The sequence below is a fragment of the Lithobates pipiens genome, unplaced genomic scaffold (assembly GCF_037356315.1).
Source record: "Lithobates pipiens isolate NorthernLeopardFrog02 unplaced genomic scaffold, aLitPip1_a1.2 Scaffold_27, whole genome shotgun sequence".
Classification (NCBI taxonomy): Eukaryota; Metazoa; Chordata; class Amphibia; order Anura; family Ranidae; genus Lithobates; species Lithobates pipiens.
Window position 1 is genome coordinate 67732669 of NW_027507788.1, and position 24012 is coordinate 67756680.

General features: G+C 46.0%; 1 protein-coding gene across 1 annotated transcript in view; it reads left to right on the plus strand.

Annotated features, from left to right (window-relative positions):
* The window catches only part of NDUFA3 (NADH:ubiquinone oxidoreductase subunit A3), a 157507-nt gene that overhangs the window by 44097 nt on the left and 89398 nt on the right, over positions 1–24012 (plus strand). The window contains exon 2 of the mRNA XM_077457062.1: positions 19888–19962. Coding sequence (XP_077313188.1) covers positions 19888–19962 — 75 coding nt within the window. The remainder of the gene's footprint in view (positions 1–19887; positions 19963–24012) is intronic.

Here is a 24012-nt window from a genome sequence, read left to right on the forward strand (position 1 = left end):
ATGGGCGGGGACATCCGCCAGGATGTCCCTATATAAGGCGCCGCGTCTCTGTCATTGTGACCGGAGGCAGCGACGTGGCAACATCTGAAGAGAACAGAAGACGGCGACAGAAGACCGGGCCACCGCCTGTAAAAGAGCTAGAAGAAGGCGCGGTGGCCCGGCAAGAAGAACCGAAGAGGGGGACAAGACCCCCGAAGTCGGAAGAAGAGGGCGGCGACGAAAAAGAAAGCCGGGCTCCTCCGCTAGTAAAAGAGCTAGCAGAAGATGGTGGAGGAGTCCGGCGAGAAGACCCCCGAAGACGGAAGACCCCCAGAGCTGTGCAATAAACTATTTTAACCCTTGTGTGTTGTGTGTTGTTTTTTTTTTTTTTTTTGTTTTTTCACAGGTGAATGGGTAGGGGTACATTGTACCCCATACTCATTCACCTAGGGTGGGGGGCCGGGATCTGGGGGCCCCCTTATTAAAGGGGGCTCCCGGATTCCGATGAGCCCCCCTGGCCCGCATACCCCGACAACCAACGGCCAGGGTTGTCGGGAAGAGGCCCTTGTCCTCATAAACATGGGGACAAGGTGCTTTGGGGTGGGGGGGGCGCGCGGCCCCCCTTCCCCAAGGCACCCCCCATGTTGAGGGCACGCGGCCTGGTAGGGCTCAGGAGGGGGGGCGCTCACTCGTCCCCACCGCCTTTCCTGGCCGGCCGGGTAGCGTGCTCGCATAAGGGTCCCCCACGCCGTTTTTTTCGGCGTAGGGGGTTCCCCTTAGAATCCATACCAGACCTAAGGGCCTGGTATGCTCTCGGAGGGGGAACCCACGCCAATTTTTTAAAATAAATTTGGCGTGGAGTTCCCCCTTCAGAGCTCATTCTATGGCCACGGCAAAAGTCACCTGGCCTGGGGCGACTTAAAGTCGTGTTGTAAGTCGCCCCAGGTCGTGTCTAAGTTGTGTTCAAGTCGTCTCCAAGTTGCCTCACAAAGTCGTCCTGGAAGTCGTGTCGCCCCTGTGTGAACCGGCTCTTAGACTTGGTGTATCTGGATTTTGCAAAGGCATTTGGTACAGTTCCCCATAAACGTTTTACTGTACAAACTAAGGTCTGTTGGCATGGACCAAAGGGTGAGTACATGGATTGAAAACTGGCTGCTGGGGCGAGTTCAGAGGGTAGTGATAAATGGGGAGTACTTGGAATGGTCTGATGTGGAAAGCAGGGTCCCCCCGTGGTTCTGTCTTGGGAACAATCTTATTTTAATTCATTCATAAATGACCTGGAGGATAGGATAAAAGGCTCAATCTCAAAATTTGCGGACGATATTAAGCTGAGCAGGGCAATAATTTCTCTGCAGGATGTGGAAACCTTGCAAGAAGATCTGAACAAATTATTGTGGTGGGCAACTAGATGGAAAATGAGGTTTAACCACTTTAAGACCAGGCCTCTTTTTTAGATATGGTGTTTACAAGTTAAAAATTTTTTTTTGTTTGGGGGTTCCAAGTACTTTTTTAGGAAAAAAACGTACTTGGAACCCCCAAACATACAATTATTTTTTTTTCTAACATCCTAGGGAATAAAATGGCGGTCGTTGCAATACTTTCTGTCACACTATATTTGCACAGCGGTCTTGCAAGCACGCAAATGTCACTTTTCAAAATTGCGCCCGCTCGTGGAATGGCGACAAACTTTTACCCTTAAAAAATCTCGATTGGTGACATTTAAAAAGTTCTACAGGTTGCATGTTTTGAGTTATGGACGAGGTCTAGGACTAGAACTATTGCTCTCGCTCTACCGATTGCGGCGATACCTCACATATGTGGTTTGAACACTGTTTTCACATATGCGTGACGGGGCGCATTTTACATTTTTTATTTATTTATTTATTTTTTTTATTATTATTTTTACACTTACACTAAGACAGCGTTAAAAGTTAGCACAATTTTTTTTTATATTGTGAAAGACAATGTTACGCCAAGTAAATTGATACCCAACATGTAATGCTTCAAAATTGCGCCCGCTCGTGGAATTGCGACAAACGCTTATCCTTAAAAATCTCCATAGGCAATGTTTAAAAAATTCTACAGGTTGCATGTTTTGCATTACAGAAGAGGTCTAGGGCTAGAATTATTGTTCTCACTCTACCGATCGCGGCGATACCTCGCATGTGTGGTTTGAACACCGTTTTCGTATGTTTGCTTCTGCGCGCAAGTTCAGCGGGATGGGGCACGTTTAAAAACGTTTTTTTTTATTATTTTTTACCTTGTTTAAAAAAAAATGCCACTTTTATTCCTATTACAAGGAATGTAAACGTACCTTTTAATAGAAAAAACATGGCAGGTCCTCTTAAATATGAGAGCTGAGGTCAAAAAGTCCTCAGATCTCATATTTAGATTAAAATGCAATAAAAAAAAATAGTAATTAAAAAAAAATTGGCCCTTTAAGAGCTGTGTGTGGAAGTGACGTCTTGACGTCGCTTTTGCCCAGCAATTGTATGGAGACGGGTGGCGGCCCTCTTCCCCTCACTTGTCTCCATACTGAGCCATCAAGAGGATGTGATCGCCTCCGCCGCTGCCGACAGCTCCGGTCACGGCGGGAGGAGGGGGCCCCTCTCCCGCCACCGATTTAAAAGTGATCTTGCAGCGAATCTGCCGCAGGGATCACTTTTGTCTTGTAGCGGACCGCCCGCTGAAGAAGGGGATATCCATACGATATCCTCCTTCAAACAGCTGCTGTAAAACTGCGGTGGGTGGAGTCCTTAAGTGGTTAAAAGAGAGGATTAACTCCAGAAATAAAATAATAATTTTCCCACTCTACAAGACTCTGGTCCAGCCGCACCTAGAGTATGCCATCCAGTTCGGGGCACCAGTCCCCAGGAAGGATGTGCTGGAACTAGAGAGAGTCAGTGGCGTCACTAGGGTTGCTGTCACCCGGTGTGAAAAAAATGGTGTCTCCCCCCTCCGCTAACTACAGACCCTCCTCCCGCAGTATAGATCCCCCTCCCGCAGTATAGATCTTCCTCCCTCAATATAGATCTTCCTCCCTCAATATAGACCCCCCCTCCCTCAATATAGACCCCCCCCCCCTCCCTCAGTATAAACCTCCCCCCTCAGTACAGACACCTCTCCATCAGTACAGACCCACCTCGGTGCAGACCCCCCATTGGTGCAGACACTCCCACCTCCATGCAGACCCCCCCCCAGCATTAGACGGACCCCTCAGTACAGACCCATGTGCAGACACCCCCCCTTACTTGCCTCAGAACAGCAGAATATCATACACACAGCGGTGTGTCCCTCTCAAGCTCTGCTCCTCCTCCTCCTCCTCTGTGGATGTAAACAGAGAGAGGAGGGGGAGGCGGCTTTGTTCCACTCTGCGCTGAGGGTCACAGCAGCAGCACGGGACAGTACACCGGGCGTTGTTAGCGGTGGCGTTACCCACAGGTGTCACCCGGGTGTGCCCCGCACCCGCCTAGCAATGCCACTGGAGAGAGTCCAGAGAAGGCTAACAAAGCTAATAAAGGGACTGGAGGACCTCAGTTATAAGGAAATATTCCGAGCACTGAATTTTTTCTCTCTTGAGAAGAGACGCTTGAGGGGATATGATTGCAATATACAAATACCGTACCTGCGACCCCACAATAGGGATAAAACTTTTCTGCAAAAGACACGTGACCATTCACTAAAATTAGAAGAGAAGAGGTTTAACCTTAAACTGCGTAGAGGGTTCTTTACTGTAAGAGTGGTAAGGATGTGGAATTCTTTTTCACAGGCAGTGGTTTCAGTGGGGAGCATTGATAATTTAAAACAACGATTAGCTAGACATCTGAATGACCACACTATACAGGGATATACAATGTAATACTGACATAAAAGCACACACATACGCACACAGATTGGACTTAATGGACTTGTGTCTTTTTTCAACCTCCCCAATTATGTAACTATGGACCACTGGAGTTGCAAGAAAAAGCCACAAAACAGACCGCAACTTTGTATAATATAGGAATATTGTTTGAGCTGGTCACACGATAGGTCGAGCTAGGTGTGTGAAAAAAAATAAAATAAAAAAAAATAAATATATATATATATATATTACGTGTATATGTGGAGAGAGTGAGAGCCTCCAATGATCTTTTCTGTATACCAAGTCAATGCAAGGTTATGTATGCCCATGGATGGTCAGAGGAAGTCTTCGTTGGAGGCCATTTTGAGTGCTATAATTTTGCACATAACCATGTTGCTGTCATGATGGTTCCTTTTCATTGCTTAAAAAGTTGCAGCGATTGCCATTTTATTCCCTAGGGTCTCTGCTGTAAAAAAAAAAAAAAAAAAAAGATGTATGTTTGGGGGTTGTAAGAAAAATAAATTATCGTCTTCTGCAGAGGGACATTGGTCCCCAACATGGAGAGCCAATGCCGCCCCCTCTGTGCCCATCATTGTCATCTGCCAGTGCCCATCAGTGCAAATTGGTACCACCGATCAGTGGCCATCAGTGCTGCCTGTCAGTGTCCCCTACCAGTGCATATCAGTGTTACCTTTTAGTTCCACCTATCAGTGCCCACCAGTGCTGCCTCATCAGCTGACATTATGAACATGAAGGAGATAAATTACCTGTTTGCAAAATTTTATAACAAACTATGAAAACCATTTTATTTTATTTTTTTGGTCTGTTTAGCAAAAAATAACCCCGGTAGTGATTAAATACCACCAAAAGAAAGCTCCTTTTTGTGTGAAAAAAAATTATGAAAATTACACTTGGGTACAGTGTAACGTGACCACACAATTGTCATTCAAAGTGCGATGGCTGAAAATTGGCCTGGGCAGGAAGGGGGTTTAAGTGCCCAGTAAGCAAGTGATTAAAGGTTTTACATACAGATAGGAATGTTTCCCAGACAAGCTCAGGGTGCAGGATAAGCCATTTCAAGTATGTAACATATTAGAAAAAAAAAGTGATCTTTCCTTAACCATGAGTGTTGGATAACGCTAACATCAAAGTCAGATTAGACAATGAGCTGAAGAAAGCTATGCAAGCTAGATTCTCAGCATAGTGTCTACTACCAAAATTCAAAATGGCTCCTTATCTAACGCTGTATGAATTAATAATATACCAATGGCTGTAAAGCAACAGCCTACTGAATGTCTAGTATCTCCTCAACTCCACCTCCCTTTTTGTTTATGTGCCGACCAAAACTCAAAAGTGAGAATATAATATTGAAAACTAGATCTTGATCTTCAAAATTGGGATCTGCTGTATCAGTTCTGTTTTCACAGCACTACCAAGCTGTTTTTGCAACAAAAAAAAAGCGAGGAAAGTATAAACCTTTTTTCCCTCTTTGTCTTCCAGGACAGCTACTTGGACAGCTCCACCTGCTACAGGAAACACAAATCAGTATGAGTTTAAAAGGCCCCTCCTCTTCCCTGTACCTTAGCAGTTTTGTGTTTCCAGACCTTTCAGAAGTACACACACTGCAGTGTGTGTTTGTTTTTTCCCTGGTTCTGATAGCTGTGTTTATCGGACCCCCTTCTAGGTGTTACTAGTTTCTGTTTCTGTTGTGCATTTTACCTAAAGAGTTCCCAGTTCTATATCTGTGGTAACTTGCCTTCCTTTTCTACAAAGGCAACTGCTGCAGCCTGGTGTTCATTTGGGACTCTGGAGTGCGTCCAGAGATGACATCCTCTCCTTCCAATATACCAATATGGCGTCCAGTAACATACTTCCGGTTGTGCGGCAATTTAACACCGAAGTGACGTGATGCACTTTCGGACGCAGGGATTTGTTATGGCCTGCTGGCCTGATGGAACAAGTGGAGCCGGGTAACTGCCGCTCACCACCACTGGTGAATTAAGACTGTGGTCTTCCCTTCCCAGGTTGCGGGGTTGTTTCCATTATTACAGCCCTGAAGATATGGGGTTCCTGTCACTATGGACAGCGAGGAGGAGATGGAACAATCCTATAATTAAAGCGGAGCTCCACCCTGTTTTATAAAATTATCTCAATCAGATTGAATTAATGTAACGACATAAAAACTGTTTTTTTTTTTTCTTCTCCCTAGAGTACCTGTGTTTTACATATGTTCTTCTCTGCTTCCTGTTCGTCTAGTCTGCGGATATGGGCGGGTATTGTGCGGCTATTTTGTCGTTTCCCTTAAGCCGCACTGACTCCTGGGAGCTTGTGTCATTGTTCCCAGGAGTCATTGTGGAGGCCTGCCGCGAGTTATCGCGGGATTTGAAGAACGGAAGAGACGCTATTACAACCGTCTGTGTTGTTTACCGCCGCCCGTTGTGATGGCAACCAACTAACTTTACACGCGCTCCACAAAGCTACTATTGAGCATGCGCGGGAACGGGCAAAGAATGCTGGTAGCTCAGCATCGAGAAAACAAGGAAGTAAATGCTTGTGGGCTTCACATGCCCACAAACAAGATGAAAACGGCCGGACAGATTTTATATAAGTTGATCTTTACAACACAAATGGATGAGTCCCCATCTGGGTCTGTGCGCGACAAAGCCCTTGTTGGAGCACTTATCACAACTGTGAGTGATTCCCTGAAGATTCAGCAGCCTGCAGATCCCTCTGCTGATGTACCAGTCCCCTTGGGTCCCGCAAGCCAGCACGTTCACCTAAGGTGTTCCCGTATCTGACTTATTTTGACAAGTTCATTTCCAAGGAATGGGGTCACCCGCAATGGACCTTTTCGGTCCCCAAATACATGGTGGTGCTTACCCTTCTCAAAAAATGATCGGCTCCTCCGGTCGTGGACCCCCCAGTATCCAGGTTAAATAAAATAACCACGATCCCGATTGAGGGGACTCCTGCATGCAAGGATCCCACACACAGGAAGGCCGAGGCAGTGGCTCGTTCCTTGTTTATGGTTGTAGGGTCAGCCGTGTGACCAGTACTAGCATCTGCACTTGTCGCAGTCACTGACTTTGTGGGCAAAACTTTTGCACCGCGAATTAGGAGAGCAACAGGCTTCTCCTGTCTGCGTGGAACTAGCAGACCAACTAGTGCAAGGCCTTTTGTACATCTATGACGTGGCCCTGGATACTCTCCCTCTGTTATCCAGGGCTTCAGTGTCAGCTGTGGTGCTGAGGCACCTGATTTGGCTGAAATGCTGGTCTGCTGACCAGGCATCCAAAAAAGCCCTGACTGGTCTTCCCTTCCTTGGCGACCGGCTCTTTGGAGCCTCCTTGGATAGCATTATTAAAAATGCCACCGGTGGTAAGAGTACCCTACTCCCTCAGGCCAGGAAGGCTAAGGAGCATCACCGTAGGCAAGGGCCCTCTTTTTCCGCTCACAAATGGCTTTTTCGTCCGCCCGGAGCTTCGACAAAACGTCCCCAGCTTGAAAGGACGACCACGGGCAGTCAAAAAAGTCCCTGGAAGTGCAAGCCTGCAAATAAAAGTGCTATCACATAAAGGTTTGCTCCCACCCAGGTCTCGGGTGGGGGGGGGTCTCCTTCGGGAGTTTGCAGCCCGGTGGTCCTCTCGGTTATCCGACCAATGGGTCTGCGATTTGATTTCCACAGGCTATAAGATAGTTTCTCTCTTGGCCGCCAAACAGATTCTTCTCCTCCAGCATACCCATATCCCCGACTCACCGGGAGGCCCTCTTGGGGGCAGTGAGGGACCTGCTGAATTGCGGGGTGGTTGTACCGCTTCCGGAATCTGAATGCTTCCAGGGATTCTACTCAAATCTGTTTGTGGTTCCCAAGAAGGAAGGGGTATGTCCAGTCTTGGACCTAAAAGCCCTCAATCACTTTGTAAAAGTGCAGAGGTTCAGAATGGAATCAATTCGCTCAGTCGCTGCATTCCCATCTAGGGGAATCCCTGGCGTCCTTAGACATCCAGGATGCGTACCTGCACATACCCATATGCCTTCGGCATCAAAATTTCTGCGGTTTGCAGTCGGGGAAGCCCACTACCAGTTTGTGGCTCTTCCTTTTGGTCTGGCATCAGCCCCCTGAGTCTTTACCAAGGTATTGGCTCCAGTTTTGGCGTTGCTACGGCAACGTGGGATCGCGATCGTGGGATACCTAGATCTCCTCCTGAGGGCATCTTCCGCCTCAGAATTAAGGAAGGATGTGGAGATCACCATGCAGACCCTGCAAGAATTTGGGTGGCTGTTGAACCTAAAGAAGTCGGTGATTGTACCGACCCAGCGTCTGGAGTACCTAGGCTTGCTGCTGGACTCCATGGAAGCGAGAGTGTTTTTCTCCCTTCAGACAAACTGCAGACTCTTGGATCCACGATAAAACTGCTTATGAACCACAAGTGGTCGTCGCTCCGCTTTTGCATGCGAGTACTGGGACTCATGGTAGCCTCCTTCAAAGCAGTACCCTATGCCCAGTTGACAAAATGGGACAAATCTCAGTTGTCCTGGATCGACAGATGAGCCAGTCAGAGACTCACTGATCTGGTGGTTGAGGTCCCCGGTGATTCAGTCCGGAAAATTGTTCCTACCTCTGAAGGGGACAGTGATCACAACGGACGCCAGTCTATCCGGCTGGGGTGGAGTGATGGGGGTTCAGTCGGCTCAGGGCCTCTGGTCGATGGAAGAATCCAAGTTGCCAATCAATCTGCTCGAATTGAGAGCGATCAGGTGGTGCCTCTCCACATGGTCGATGAGACTGCAAGGGCGTCCGATCAGGATCCAGTCAGACAACGCCACTGCAGTGGCATACGTCAATCACCAAGGGGGAACAAGAAGCTCAGCCGCTGCATGGGAGGTCGCTCACATACTTCGGTGGGCAGAGCGACACATACCAGGAGTGGAGAAGTGGCAGGCAGACTGAGTCGACAGATGCTGGACCCAGGAGAATGGGCATTGCATCCGGAGATATTCAGGTTACTGTGCCTGAAGTGGGGCACACCAGACGTGGATCTATTGGCCTCCCCTCTAAATCAGAAGGTGCCAAGATTCGTGTCCAGGACAAGAGATCCAACGCGCTGGTGGCTCCACGGGATCAGTACCAGCTGATCTACGCCTTTCCTCCACTGAAACTGTTACCACGCCTGCTTCGCAGAGTGGAAGCCGAGGGGATTCCAGTGATACTGGTTGCCCCAGATTGGCCTCGGCTTCCTTAGTACGCAGACCTGGTGCGTCTGGTGACAGATCCTCCCTGGCGACTGCTGTTCCGAGTGGACCTTCTGTCTCAAGGTCCGATTCTCCATCCTGCTTTACCATTGCCGGCTTTAACGGCATGGCTATTGAGAGCCAGGTGTTGAGGAACCGGGGTCTGTCAGACTCGGTGATCCCAACTATGTTAAAAACAAAGATTTTTCTTACTGGAAGATATACCATCATACCTGGAAGGCCTACATCTCCATATGTGAGGAGGAAGGATAGCATCCGCGCTCCTTTTCTATATCCAGGATCCTGCTGATTCTTCATCAAGGAATAGACCAGAAATTGGTGCTAAGCACCATTACGGGGCAAATTTCAGCATTGGCTGTCTGGCTGTCTTTTTTTTGTTTTTTTTTTTTTTCAGCGACCCTTGGCGTCTCACTCATTAGTGAGTACCTTCGTTCAGGGGGTACAACATCTAGTCCCTCCGGTGCATCCACCGTTACCCCCATGTGATTTGAACCTGGTGTTGTCAGCGCTGCCGCCGTTTAAAAATCTCAGGGATATTCCCCTGTTGACTCTCTCCCAGAAAGTGGTCTTTCTAGTGGCCATCACGTCGGCCAGGAGGGTTTCCTAACTGGCGGTCTTGTCTTGCAAGTCGCCCTATCTGGTTATCTACAAGGATAAAGTGGTGCGTCTGCAACCGTCTTTTCTACCGAAGGTGGTCTCGGCTTTTTACATTGAGGACATTGTGTTACCATCTCTCTGTCCTAGGCCAAACACCCTAAGGAAGTGGCCCTTCACGCTCTGGATGTGGTTTGGGCTCTGAAGGTGTATTTGTCTGCCACGGCTCCCTTTCGGAAGTCAGACTCGCTGCGTGTTTCATTACATTCCACAGTTTTTGCTGCGGATATGGGTACTCACTCCTGTTGAGGGTACCCTGTGTGTTTGTTTGTTTTTTGTTTTGTTTTTTGTGGTGTTTTTTTTTCCACGCACTGTTTTTTGTGGGTAAAGTTTCACTGGTTCCGACTTGCCAATGGTGGATGAAGTTTCTATGCTGTTTTCCCACCCCTTGCTTGGCACTGCTTGGGGACGTTCCAATGGCTAGGAGAGGAGCTGTGTCGGTCGGTCAATATAAGAGAAAATAGGATTTTTTGTACTCACCGTAAAATCCTTTTCTCTGTAATTCACCAACAGACGCAGCACCCACCCTTCCTTTTTATCTTTACGCTTGTTGACGTACTGAGGTCTGTCTGGCAGACTGGAGGGTTGTTGTCCAAGGGACCGCCCCCTGGGCGGAACTAAGAGTTCTGAGTGTTGTGTTACAACTAATGCCTAGTATCTCCTAGTAATGGGGCAAACAACCCAATGGCTAAGAGAGGAGCTGTGTCGTTCGGTGAATTACAGAGAAAAGTATTTGAGTACAAAAAATCCTATTTTTGCCATTCTGACACTTCCCGCCAATCATTTTGCATATTTTATATATACTTTGTTTCTGTACTTGCCAAATATGCTGCAGAGTTAGAGAGAGAGCTGTGCATAATGTCATAAGCCTAGGCTTTTTACCAGACAAACAGAAAGTGGGCTGCAAAGGGTATTTATTAGGAGAAAAGTTTTACTATCCAAAGTTAAAACAGCAAGGGCAGAAGATTTAATAGATGAAAAGTTGAGAAAATGACTGAAGGTCTGCTTTAAGGTGTTCGCCAGTCCAAAAAGAAGTGGTTCTTTAATAAGGACAAAGCAAAAGGGGTTGCACTTTTTGCTCCTACAGCCCCTGCCAAAAATGCTCAATGAAGCCAGGTTAGGGGTGGGAGGAAAGTTGGCCCTATTTGTCAATCAGTGGTCAGAGGTCACAGAAAATTCCCTTTATCCTCCAGAGCATAAAGACTGGATACTGGTTAGAATTCAGTCTTTCCCCACCCCAAATGTTTTTTTTTTTTTTCCCTCATCTGGCTGCTGAGAGACCAGGTGAGAAAGCAGGCCATGTTAGATCTAATCTCTCTATGGGAGTCAGAGTAGGTAATTTCTTCAGTTCCAGATGATTAGAAGTTTCAGGGTTTTATTCTCATGTTTTCCTTCCAGCAAGTTTCGAATGATCATCAGCTTAAGCATCTTAAACAGGTTTCTGGTTTACAGGAGATTCCATAAGGAAAACCTCTATTCAGTCAGAAATCTGTTACTTCCAAATGTTTTCATGATGACCCTGGACCTCCAGCATGCCTATCTTCGTGTGCCCATTTTCCAGGGTCATCAGAAATTTCTGAGATTTGAGATCCTCACGGAAAGTAGACCTCGTCATTGGCAGTTGAGGATCTTGCCCTTTGGACTCTCGGCAGCCCAGAGAATTTTTACAAAAATTATGGCCAAGATCATGGCCTTTTTAGCGATCACAGGGAGTTTTGAATGCCTCCTATCTGGACAATTTTCTAATCTTCACACAGAAGCAGGAAAAGCTGTCATAAAATCTAGCATTGGTACTTCAGACCCTCCGGAAATTGGGTTGGAGCATCAGTCTAGAGAAGTTGTGTCTGGTTCTCTCTCAGATTCTGTCTTTTTCTTTTTTTTTTTTGCCAAATAGACCTGGTAAGGCAAAAAAAGATTTTTCTTCCAGAAGAAAAGGTAAAAAAGTCAGTTGAGAAATTCAGGTTGCTTCCATGGGCTTTTCTTTGCCAGGTGATGCAGCTGTTAAGTTTGATGATGGCAGTGATTCCATGGGTGCCATGGGCTCAACTGCATTCCTGGCCCCTTCAATCCGTTCTCCTCCTCAGGTCATAGGACCACAGGAAGAGAGCTCTACGAATTGAGTAGGTCAAGTCCCAGGTGGAGGGTTTTTTTTTTTTTTTTTTTGGGGTCCTGGTGGGAACATCTGGAACATTTACAGAGGGAAACCTTGGGCACAGCACCTTCCGATCAAGGATACAACCAATGCCAGTCTACAGTGCATCTGGAAAGTATTTACAGGGCTTCACTTTTTCCACCTTTTGTTATATTACAGCCTCATTCCAAAATGGATTAAATTCATTTATTTACATCAAAATTCTACACAGAATACCCCATAATGACAACTTGAAAGAAGTTTGTTTGAAATCTTTGCAAACTTATGTACTTTGTTTTTTTATTTTTTATTTTTTTATAAGTATTCAAAGCCTTTGCCATGACATTCAAAATTGAGCTCAGATGCATCCTGTTTCCACTGATCATCCGTAAGGTGTTTCTACCACTTGATTTGTAGTCCACCTGTGGTAAATTTAGTCGATTGGACATTATTGGGAAAGGCATACCTGTCTATATGAGGTCCCACAGTTAACAATGCATGTCGGAGCACAAACCCGGCCATGATGTCCAAGGAGTTGTCTGTAGACTTCTGAGTCAGGATTGTATTAAGGCACAGATCTAGGGAAATGTGCCTTGATATAAAAATGTCTGCAGCAATGAAGGTCCCAACAAGCACAGTGAGCTTCATTATCTGTAAATGGAAGGAGTTTGAAACCACCAGGACTCTTCCTAGAGGGGGCCGCCCAGCCAAACTGAGCGATCAGGGGAGAAGGGCCTTAGACAAGGAGGTGACAAAGAACCCAAAGGTCACTCTGACAGAGCTCCAGCATTTCTCTGTGGCGAGAGGAGAACCTTCCAGAAGAACTACCATGTCTGCAGCACTCCACCTGACTGCCCACCTGGAGTTTGCCAAAAGGCACCTGAAGGACTCTCAGGCCATGAAAAATAAAATTCTGTGGTCCGATTGAAACAGAGTGAACACTGGCCTGAATGGCAAGCCTCATGTCTGGGAAAAAAACAGCCACCACTCATCACCTGGCCAATACCATCCCTACAGTGAAGCATGGTGGTGGCTTCATCATGCTCTGGGGATGCTTTTCAGTGGATAGGAACTGGGAGACTAGTCAGGATCAAGGGAAAGATGAATGCATCAATATACATAGACATCCTTGATGATAACCTGCTCCAGAGTGCTCTGGACCTCAGACTGGGGCAAAGGTTCATCTTCAAACAGGACAACAAGCCTAAGCACACAACCAAGATAACAAGAGTGGCTAAGGGACAATTCTATGAATGTCCTTACATAAAGAAAGGTATCCACCCAGTTAAACCAAGGGTTGCCTACATCCCGAAAGGCAGTAAGCAAGAAGCCCCCCAAAAGGGATAGGACTTTAAGGGCAACAATATATAATAAAAGATATATGTTTTTATAAAAAAAAAAAAAAAAGCATATATAAATAATTACGATGTTACTCAAGCGAATAAAAACAAAGATGGTGGTATTGGTAGGTTCTCGTATATATCCAGACAGCCTGACGCATTTCAGGACCAATTACATCCCTTTGTCAGGGGCACTTGTCAGGAAGAGAATCATACCATAGCACACAAAACGAATGTAATGGCGAGATAGCGACCATGAGTAGACCTGGTCACCATGGGTATACCCCCACTTGTCCACACTGTTCCTCCAATTAGCGCTAATGTAAGAGGATAAACACATTCTCTAGATAGATAATAATGGTAGAACGATGGTCCTGTAAAGGCTTCACGAACACCGATCTCTGCCAAAGCTTCCGCCAAAAAAAAGAGGGGCAAGTTAAAGGACAGCAGACCGCAGCCAAAAAAAGAGAGGGACACACAGGAGGCACCAATCCACAGAAAGATCTTATACAGATGAGTGGTCGCATGGGTGTGTCGGCAGTAGTCATTCTACTTCCTCTCAATAGGTTCAAGGCCACTTTTACCACCATCTACTCTATATACAGAAGTGAACGCCTTCATGAATTGATGAAGGCGTTCACATCCGTATCGACATTAAGGCCAAAAGGCGCATAGGTTTTAAGTCTATGTATCCAGGCCATTTCTAATTTTGAAATTTCTCTAACAAGTGACCCACCCCTCCAGTGGGGCCTATATTTGTCTATACCAATATACAGGGTATCTGATGGGGCCCTGTTATGCATCTGATCATAGTGCCTTGAAACCCGATGTTTATCAAAACCTCTCCTGATGTTACCTATGTGTTAATTTAATCTGACAAGAACCCTCTTGGACCTCCCTACATACTGTAAGCCACACAGGCACTGTATGAGGTAGACCACTCCCTCCGAAGAACATGTGATAAAGGGTTCCACTTCATATGATCTAGAAGTACTGGTGGAACTAAAACTACAAATCTTTCTCTTTGCACCTATTAAGCATGCACACCTGGCAATTCTTACACCTGTGGTACCTCGTGAGGGTCTGAAAAAAAAAAATCTATTAACCCTAGGTGGATCCTTGAGTGGTCCAGACAGAGCCCAGGCTTGAACCTGATTGAACATCTCTGGAGAGATCTGAAAATGGCTGTGCACTGATGCTCCCCATCCAACCTGATGGAGCTTGAGAGGTTCTGCAAAGGAGAATTGAAAAAACTGCCCAAAAATAGGTGTGCCAAGCGTGTAGCATCAGATTCAAAAAGACAGAGGCTGTAAATGGTGCCAAAGGTGCCTCAAAGTATTAAGCAAAGGCTATGCATACTTATGTACATATATATATATATTTCTTTTTTTTTTTATTATTTGCAAAGATTTCAAACAAACTTTTCATGTTGTCATTATGGGATATTGTTTGTAGAGTTTTGAGGAAAATAACAAATGTAATCCATTTTGGAATAAGGCTGTGACATAACAAAATGTGGAAAAAGCGAAGCGCTGTGAATACTTTCCGAATGCAATGTATGGAGTTGGGGAGCCCACTTGGAATACTGGCAAGCTTAGGGAGCCTGGCAGCCAGAGTAAGCAACCCAGTCATTCAATTTAACAGAACTCCTTGCAATGAAGAAGGCATTAGTGGCACTAGAACCAAGGATCCGTGCACATGAAGTATTGGTCTTTTCAAGAGCACGTAAACCCTCTCTAAAAAAAAAAATCTCCTTAACCGTGTAAATTAAGGAGATATTTCTTGCACCTAAAGGTAAGCCTTAATCTAGGCTTACTTGTAGGTTAAATTGGTCTGTAAGGGTTTACAACCACTTTCAGTGCCACAATGCCATGATAGTAGCATACCTCAACAAGGAAGACAGCACCTGCATGGACAGTCTGTCTTTTACCCAGCAGATTCTGGGTTGGTCAGGAGACAGTGTTTCCTTGATCAATGAAGCCTACATCAGCAGCACAACGAATGTACTAGAAGGCAATTCAAGTCAGGGGAGAATGGACAGCAGCAGTTGGGAATTAAACAAAGAAGTTCCAAGAGATCACTCTGAAATGAGGGGTACCCACAGATCTCTTTGCATCCAGTAAGAACAGGAAGGTTGCAGCCTTCTCACTGGAAAGAGAAACGAGTGCTTTAGGGACAGATGTTTTGACTTTCCAATGGAAATTCAGCCTAGCATATGCCTTCCCACCTTTTTGCTCTGTTGCCACTAGTAATCTGGATGATTATCCATTAGCGAGTAGAGGCAATTCTGATAGTGTCATGGTGGCCCAGGAGGTGTTGGTTCTCAGTCTTAGGAATCGTGTCTACTACTCCTCCTTGGCCCCTACCGGATAGAAGCGATCATCTCCTCCAGGGACCAGTTTGCCTTACAAGCCCTTGGATTTACCATTTGGAGGCTGATCGGCACATCCTACAATTTAAAAGGATGTTCAGGTACAGGCGATCGCTACCTTCACGCCCGCCATCTGTCTCCTCTTGGGGGGGGGGGGCAATCACTGCCTTCCCGCCCGACTCCACCAGGGGTGGGGGAGGGGGTGGCTAGTGTTTAGCACCAGCCACCTCAAAGATATTTGTGTCTTGGCAAAAGAGAGTACGTTTTTGATTCCTTTTCTATTTTCTGTGTTTTTGGATTTTTAGTAGAAAAGGGTCTTTCTTTTAGTACCCTAAAAGCTCGGGTTGCTGCCCCGTCACTGTTCTTGGATATTAGACTAGCTAAAGCTGCTTTGAAGAGGTTTCTCTTGGCTAGAGCCAGGTGTGTATACCCAGGATAATCGGGTAGATGGGTCTCAAAAGGGCTATCTTTTAGTTTTGAATGCTCTTACCAGGGCTCATTTTGAACCCCTGATAGAGGCGTCATTAAAGATGGTAACTGAAGATTACCTTACATTTAACCATTATGTCAGAAAGATGGATTTCTGACTTGGCATCCCTTTCTTGCAAGGATCCTTTTTTGAGGAATTTGGAAGACAGGGTTGTCCTCTTTTATACCAGATCCTTTGTACTTGCCCAAACTTTCTTCTACATTTCATAGATCACAGTAAGTGATTCTACCAAGTTTTTATAGCTCTTCCAGGAATACGGAGGAAAGATTTTGTTTTCTTGATGTCAGAAGGTGTTTACTTTAACTGGAGATCACTAGAAAGTTTAGGAACTACTCTCAGCTTCTAATCTAATTTAGTGGCCCCAGGAAAGGTGCTAAGGCCTCCAAAAGGTCTATTAGGTAGACAATTTGAAAGGCTTATAGTATTGCAGGTCAGCCCCTCCTTCCAAAGTTAGGGCTCAAGCTACAAGATATCTAACTGTATCTTGGATCAAAAGAGCTGGAGCATCATGGGAAGAAATTTTCAAAGCTGCTGTTGTTTTTTTTTTTTGTTTTTTTTTTTTGTTTTCTTGCGCTTTGATCAAGCCAGATGCTCTTCAGCCAGGACCTCTCCTTTTGGAAGGAAAGTGCTGCAGGCTGTGGTCCCTCCCTAAGGTATTGAATCTTGCTTATCCTTTCAAAGTCGCTGTCCTGGAAAATGAAGGTAAAAACTGCAGTTTGACCGGTAATGGTATTTCCATAATTCTTCCAGGACAGCGTCTCGATCCCCACCCTTTTTTTATTTGCACCAGTTGTCTTAGCTTGGTGGGGGTAATTTTTTTCACTGTTTAAAGAGGAGTTTCCATAAAATAAAATAAAAACTGCAGCTGCTGACTTTTAATAATCGAACACTTACCTGTCCCAGGGTTGAAGCCCCGCTCCTCCCCCCCACCCCCCCCCCCCCCTCCTCTCGGCGGCGCCAGCATTGCAACTGTGGGTACCCGGCTGTGGCTTCACAGCCGGGCACCCACTGCGCATGCGCGAGCGGCGCCATGATTGGCCGCACAGTCATCTGGGACCCGTCATGTGTCCCAGATGACTGACAGGAGGGAGAGGGCAGAGCTGAGCCCTTCCTGCACTGATGAGAAGTGATGTCACTGGCCCAGGCACTGAAGGAGGCAGACTACGAGGGACCCCCTAGCATCAGGCATTTAGAGGTGTTCGAAAAAATTTCCACGTGTGGGTTTTTTTTTTTTTTTCTTTTTGGAATTTTAATGATTTTCTTTTTTTCTGTGCAACACCACTTTAAAGCGGAGGTCCACCCTAAAGTGGACCTTCCGCTCATCGGAAGCCTCCCCCCCTCCGGTGCCACAATCGGCACCTTTCAGGGGGGAGGGGGGTGCAGTTACCTGGATAATCCAGGTAACTGCACCCACTTCCGGGATAGCTCTCTGCGGAAAGGGGCGTAACTTACGCCCCTTTCCGCAAGTGCCCGCCCCTTCCTGCAAGTGCCCCGCTGCCTGCTGGGAAACACACAGATCCCAGAGGCAGCGGGGAGCGTCCTTATTGCGCAGCGCGATTCGCGCATGCGCAGTAGGGAACTGGGAAATGAAGCCGAAAGGCTCCACTTCCTGATTCCCATACCCAAGATGGCGGCGGCAGGACCCGACAGACGACCAAGAGATCGGCTTCGGGTGCCGACATCGTGGGCGCGCTGGACAGGTAAGTGTCACTATTTTAAAAGTCAGCAGCTGCAGTATTTGTAGCTGCTGGCTTTAAAAAAAAAAAAAAAAAAAAAAAAAACGCGGAGTCCCGGTGGACTCCCGCTTTAAATAAATATGGACTTTTTTGGCTTGATTTTATTTTTCTCTGCTTTTGTGGCAGTTTCTAGATCCCAACCACAACACCACCTGCCCGGAGTTTGCATGTTCTCCCTGTGCCTGCGTGGGTTTCCTCCGGGTACTCCGGTTTCCTCCCACAATCCAAAGACATGCAGGTAGGTTAATTGGCTTCTGTCCAAAATTGGCCCTAGTATATGAATGGGGACATGGATTGTGGGCTCCTTGAGGGTAGGGACAGATGTGAGTGTGCAATGTACAGGGATAGGGACAATTGTAGACACTCACTCAGGTTGGACTGGTGTCTTTATTCAACCTTACTAACTATGAAACTATGAAAACTGAGGTTCAGGGAAGAGGAGGGGCCTTTTAAACTCTTTCTAATTTGTGTTATCTGTAGTGGGCAGAGCCAATCATCTCTCCAAGTAGCTGTCCTGGAAGATTCATGGAAATACTGTTGGCGGTAAGATTAACAGGGGAAAGACTAAGGGCCCTTTCACACAGACGTGTCCGTGTACGGGCTCCGCTTTGGTCAGCGGGGGATCGCTCTGTCGATCCCCGCTGAGCAGGAAGATGAAAGGTCGGTCTCTGCAGAGACCGACCTGTCAGGACGCCCCCCCTCTATGGGGGATCGGATCAAGAAGGACCGTAGGGTCTGTTTTCATCCGATCCGTAGATGGATGGAAAAGTAGGGCTTTCTTCCCTCATCATAAACTGAGCATAGCGGAGATTGATGTCAGTAGGTGTTCATCCGCTATCCCATATGGATACATGAAAAACGGACATACGGTCCGTCCATGTGAAAGGGGCCTAACATGTTCTGACTCTCGGCTATCGCTAGCACAAAACTGAGTTCAGGATTGCAAATTGTATATTTTCACTGTGTTATCTTGTACTCTTTCACACAGCTAATGAGGCCTGCCTCAAAAACCTCAGAAGCTTTGTGATAGTATCTGTTTATGGTTAGTAGTAAGGCTGCATTTACACCTGAGCGTTTCTTTATCAGGCAAAAAGTCGTTTTTACCACGATTTTGCACAGGTCAAAAGGTCACCATTGTAAAAAGCAGGAAAATCTCTGTAATCTGCCCAAAAAGAAGCTCATGTACTTTTTTGAGCTTCAGATGTTTTGCTTCAGGCTACAAAACGCCCATGTGAACAGGGGCCATTTAAATAAATAGGATTTTGCTTGTTAGACATTTTTTTCTGGCATTTTACAAGTGTTTTACAATCTGAAATTGGTCAGGTGTGAATGCAGCCTTATGCCGCGTACACACGACCAGACTCATGTCCGACAGACTTTCGAAGGAGTTCTGACGGACTTTCCGAATGAGCGGACTTGGCCACACACAATCACACCAAACTCCGACGGATTCGAACGTGATGACGTATGACTGGACTCGAATAAGGAAGTTCATAGCCAGTAGCCAATAGCTGCCCTAGCGTCGGTTTTTGTCCGTCGGACTAGCATACACACAAGCGGATTTCTCAGTAGGAACTGGGTCCGGCAGAGTTCTGGCGTAAAAATTTGAAGCATGTTTCATTTCTAAAGTCTGTCAGACTTTTGCGAATCAAAAGTCCGTTGCAGCCCACACACGATCGAATAGTCTGCCGGAATCATTCCGTCAGACTTTTGATGTTGAAAAGTCCGGTCGTGTGTACGCGGCATTAGACTCGGTTCACACTGGGACGACTTGTCAGGCGACTTAGCCACCTGACAAGTCACGTTCAGTTATGTACAATGAAACCATTCTAATAGGAGCTACTCGAAAAAGGTTCCTGTACTACTTTGGGGGTGACTTGAGGCAACTTGCATTGACTTCTATGCAGAAGTAATTTTGCAAGTCTCCGTTGCTGTTTTGTGCAGGTCGCCTGAGGCAGTCGCGCTGCAAGTCGTGCTGCCTCAGTGTGAACTCGCTCCAAGAGATTCAGCAAATGCCAATGTTACAAAAAGTTAAAACAATTTAAAATTAGATTTGTAACTTGTTCACTTGACTTTGTTTTGATTACAGAAATTGGGACATTCTTGAAAAATGCCTGGCACAAAGAACCTGTGCTAACTGTTTCTGCGGGAATTGGTATTACCGGTAAGGCTTTTTCTATGTTGTAAGAATCGCATTCCGTCTTTTTGCACACATGTTTAAAGAAATCATTTTAGGCCTAAGGATTACACAAAACCAACAAATATATATTTTCTGAAAGCATGTGCTGTAGAGCAGGGTTTCTCAACCAGGGTTCCTCCAGGGGTTTCTAGGGGTTCCTTGAGCAGTGAGCCATTTCTGCCTCTCAGGTAAGTTCCCACTAACACCAATAATCTTTTTAGCTATCTGTAAGGCCACTTTCACACTGAAGCGACGGCCGCGTTAGCAGTAAAGCGCTGGTAGTCTTAGCGTCGCTTTTCGGTTGCTAGCAGAGAGCTTTTAACCCCCGCTAGTGCCCGAAAAGGGTTAAAAGTGCCCGTAAAGCACCTTAATGTCAATGGCAGGGGCGTTTCTGAAACTGCCCAAAGATGCTGCTTGCAGGACTTTTTTTTTTTTTTTCCAGTCCTGCAAGTGCACAGCTTCAGTGTTAAAGCACTCGAACTTTCGCACTGGAGTGACAGGAGAGGCACTTTAAAGGCGCTTTGCAAGTGCTATTTTTAGCGCTAAACCGCCTCTAAAGTGCCTCAGTGTAAAAGTGGCCTTAGGAGGGGGAATTCTTCCCAAAATCCACAAGAGAAGAAGCATTCTTCCCACTGTCCATCACACTAATGTATCATGAGTTGTAGATATAGTCCTTTTTAGTGGGGGTTCTCCTGAGACCGGAAAGTTATTTCAAGGGTTCCTCTGTTTAAAAGGTTGAGAAAAAAAATAGTGGTAGTTCCAATTTTTTATGTCACGATATTACTGCAAAGGTCTAGGAAATGCTAAATTTCAACAAAAAACATTATTCACTAATTGTTGGTAAATATAAAATATAAAGGACAAGGTTACACCGAGTAAATTGATAGCCAACATGCCAAACCTTAAATTTTTGTGCACCCATGAAATGTCGTTAAACTTCAGTACCCTATATTTTCAGTTTAGTGTTACAGAGGAGGTGTTCGAATTATTGCTCTCACTCTGGCGTGCGCAACGATGTATGACATGTATCGCAATCAATGTTTTTTCACATTGCTCATGCAGATTGCATTGTAAAACATTATTTCCCTGCTAAAGTAGCCGGGGACACCGAGAGCTTGACCCGGAAATGACGTCGGAGACTTCGCTTTCCAGGTCACACAAAGAAGGGGAGGGGAGAGCCAATGTGTGTCCACTCTTCTCTTTCCCCTCCAGCCACCAGCAGCTGCCATGGAGCTCCCTGGCCCGTCAATGGGCAAGCAGAGCCCGGTAAGCATAGTGAGTGGGGGGGGGAGAGGTGACGGTTCCCGGGGTATGTGCGAGTGATCGGGTGGCAGTGGAGCTGCACAAATGCTCTCACCTAGCAGGCAGGAGTCTGCCTGTTAGTTTCACACACAGTCCCAGTGGCTGCAGCCACCTGACTGTGACTGTGTGTATAACCCCCCCCCCCCCCCCCCCCCCACGCAAATACAATGGCAACACAAGTCATATTGTAAGTGAATTAAAAATTAACTTTCCTCTTCAATCTGCAGCACTGTAATTGTTTGTAAAATGCAAAGAAATATGGCATCCTTGAGGCGTTCTGTATACAGATGGTGTACAGAACTCCCCCAGGGAATGGAATTGTGCTTGTGTGATCGTCTTACTGATTTTCCCAGAAGTCTGCATTTAACCACTTAAGCCCCGGACCAATTTGTAGCCAAAGGACCAAGCCCCTTTTTTGCGATTCGGCACTGTGTCGCTTTAACTGACAATTGCGCGGTCGTGCGACATGACTCCCAAACTCCTTTTTTTTCCCCCGAAATAGAGCTTTCTTTTGGTGGTATTTGATTACCTCTGCGGTTTTTATTGTTTGCGCTATAAACAAAAATAGAGCGACAAGTTTGGAAAAAAAATGCAATATTTTTTACTTTTTGCTATAATATCCCCCAAAAATATATAAAAAAACATTTTCCTCAGTTTAGGCCAATACGTATTCTTCTACATATTTTTGGTTTAAAAAAAACGCAATTAACAATTATTGATTGGTTTGCGCAAAAGTTATAGCGTTTACAAAATAGGGGATAGTTTTATGGCATTTTTATTTATATATTTTTTTTTTACTAGTAATGGTGATGATCAGCGATTTTTTTATTGTGACTGCGACATTATGGAGGACACATCAGACATTTTTTACACATTTTTGGGACCATTGTCATTTATACACCAATCAGTGCTATTTTAAATGCACTGATTCCTGTGTAAATGACACTAGCAGTGAAGGAGTTAACCACTAGGGGCAGTGTAAGGGTTATGTATGATGTTATGTGTTTTATTTTTTATTTTTTATTTTTATTGTAGGGGGGCGTGGCCTGGCATGTGACTTCACTTATCGTCTTTCCCTATAAAAGGGAACAGATGATCGGTGACAGCCACAGTAGGAAGCATGGGGAGAGGTTTTTTTACACAGACCTCTCCTCGTTCTTCAGCTCTGTGACCCGATTGCGAGACACCAGCAGCGATCGGGTCTGCTGGTCCCGCGGCCACGGTCATGGAGCTCAGGACCGGGTCGGGAGCGTGCTGGCGGTGGGACTTAAAGGGCAAACTTACAGGTACGTGCTTGTGCCTAGCCGTGTCATTCTGCTGACGTATATGTGCAGGAGGCGGTCCTTAAGTGGTTAACATTCAAGTCAGATTTCCTAATACCAACATGTCAGGATACATGTGATATAGTTCCGCCCCCAATATATACACACACACAGGACCTGTTTAAATCTATAAAAGCAAAACGTCCTCAATTTTTTATTTTTTTTCCTCAAGACCGTGATATTGCAATAAGTCCATACCTGCTGACTGAGTCTGGGTTCATCCTCTCCCAGATGCAGTCCTACATCTTAGGTTGCTAAATGTACCAACAAGGTGGGGATGCCTTCTGCTGGTCTTTTGGGGCTGAGGAGTTCTCTAACTAGAGACATCAGAACCTCATGTGGTGCACTTGAGTTGGTGTTTGCTTGCTGGAGTCTATGCTGCATGTGTAGGTGAGGTTGAAAAGACACAAGTCCATCAAGTCCAACCTATGTGTGTGTGAAGAATCCTGGTGCTGGAGTTAGTGCTGCCTTTTTCTTTTCTCCAACAGGTCTGTGCTATCCCGTTTTTTGTTTTTCCTCCCTTGCCTCTAATTTCATGAGACTTCATAATTTTTCTTTTGCGGGAGCCGTGACCTGTGGCTTTTTCTTTTGACTAGTGTGTGTGCACGATCTGGTCCAGGTTTTGTGGCCGCTTCCAGTCTCAGGGTTGACGAAGGCAGACATGCATGCACTGTGCAGATGGCCTCGTGTGGCAGTCATCTTTGTTCAGGCATGTCCAGGCTTTCACATGCGTGAGCTGTGTTTTGCACTGGAAACATCTTCTTTTCCCTTGCTTATGCTGGGATTATTTTGGCACATGTCTATGATATGTTTGCTTCTTTCTCTGCGTTTTCTTTCATTTTACTTTCTGCACAGTGCATCCTTGATACAATAAGTACTGCCTGCCACAAAAAGAATGCCCCGTACGCACGACCAGACTTTTTAACATCAAAAGTGTGACGGAATGATTCCGGCAGACTATTTGAACGTGTGTGGGCTGCAGCGGACTTTTGATTTGCAAAAGTCTGACAGACTTTAGAAATGGAACATGTTTCAAATTTTTCCGACAGAACTCTGCCGGACCCAGTTCCTACTGAGAAATCTGCTCGTGTGTGTGCTGGTCTGACAGACTAAAACCAACGCTAGGGCAGCTATTGGCTACTGGCTATGAACTTCCTTATTCTAGTCCAGTCGTACGTCATCACGCTCGAATCCGTCGGACTTTGGTGTGATTGTGTGTGGCCAAGTCCGTTCATTCGGAAAGTCCGTCAGAACTCTGTCAGAGCTCCGTCAAAAGTCTGTCAGACTTAGTCCCTCAAAGTCTGGTCGTGTGTACGCGGCATTAGACCGCGATGTGCACAGGTAGGGACCATCACGCTCTTGCTTAAGGTCAAGCTAAAAGAGCATTGCCATGTCATGACAAGTCCAGTGT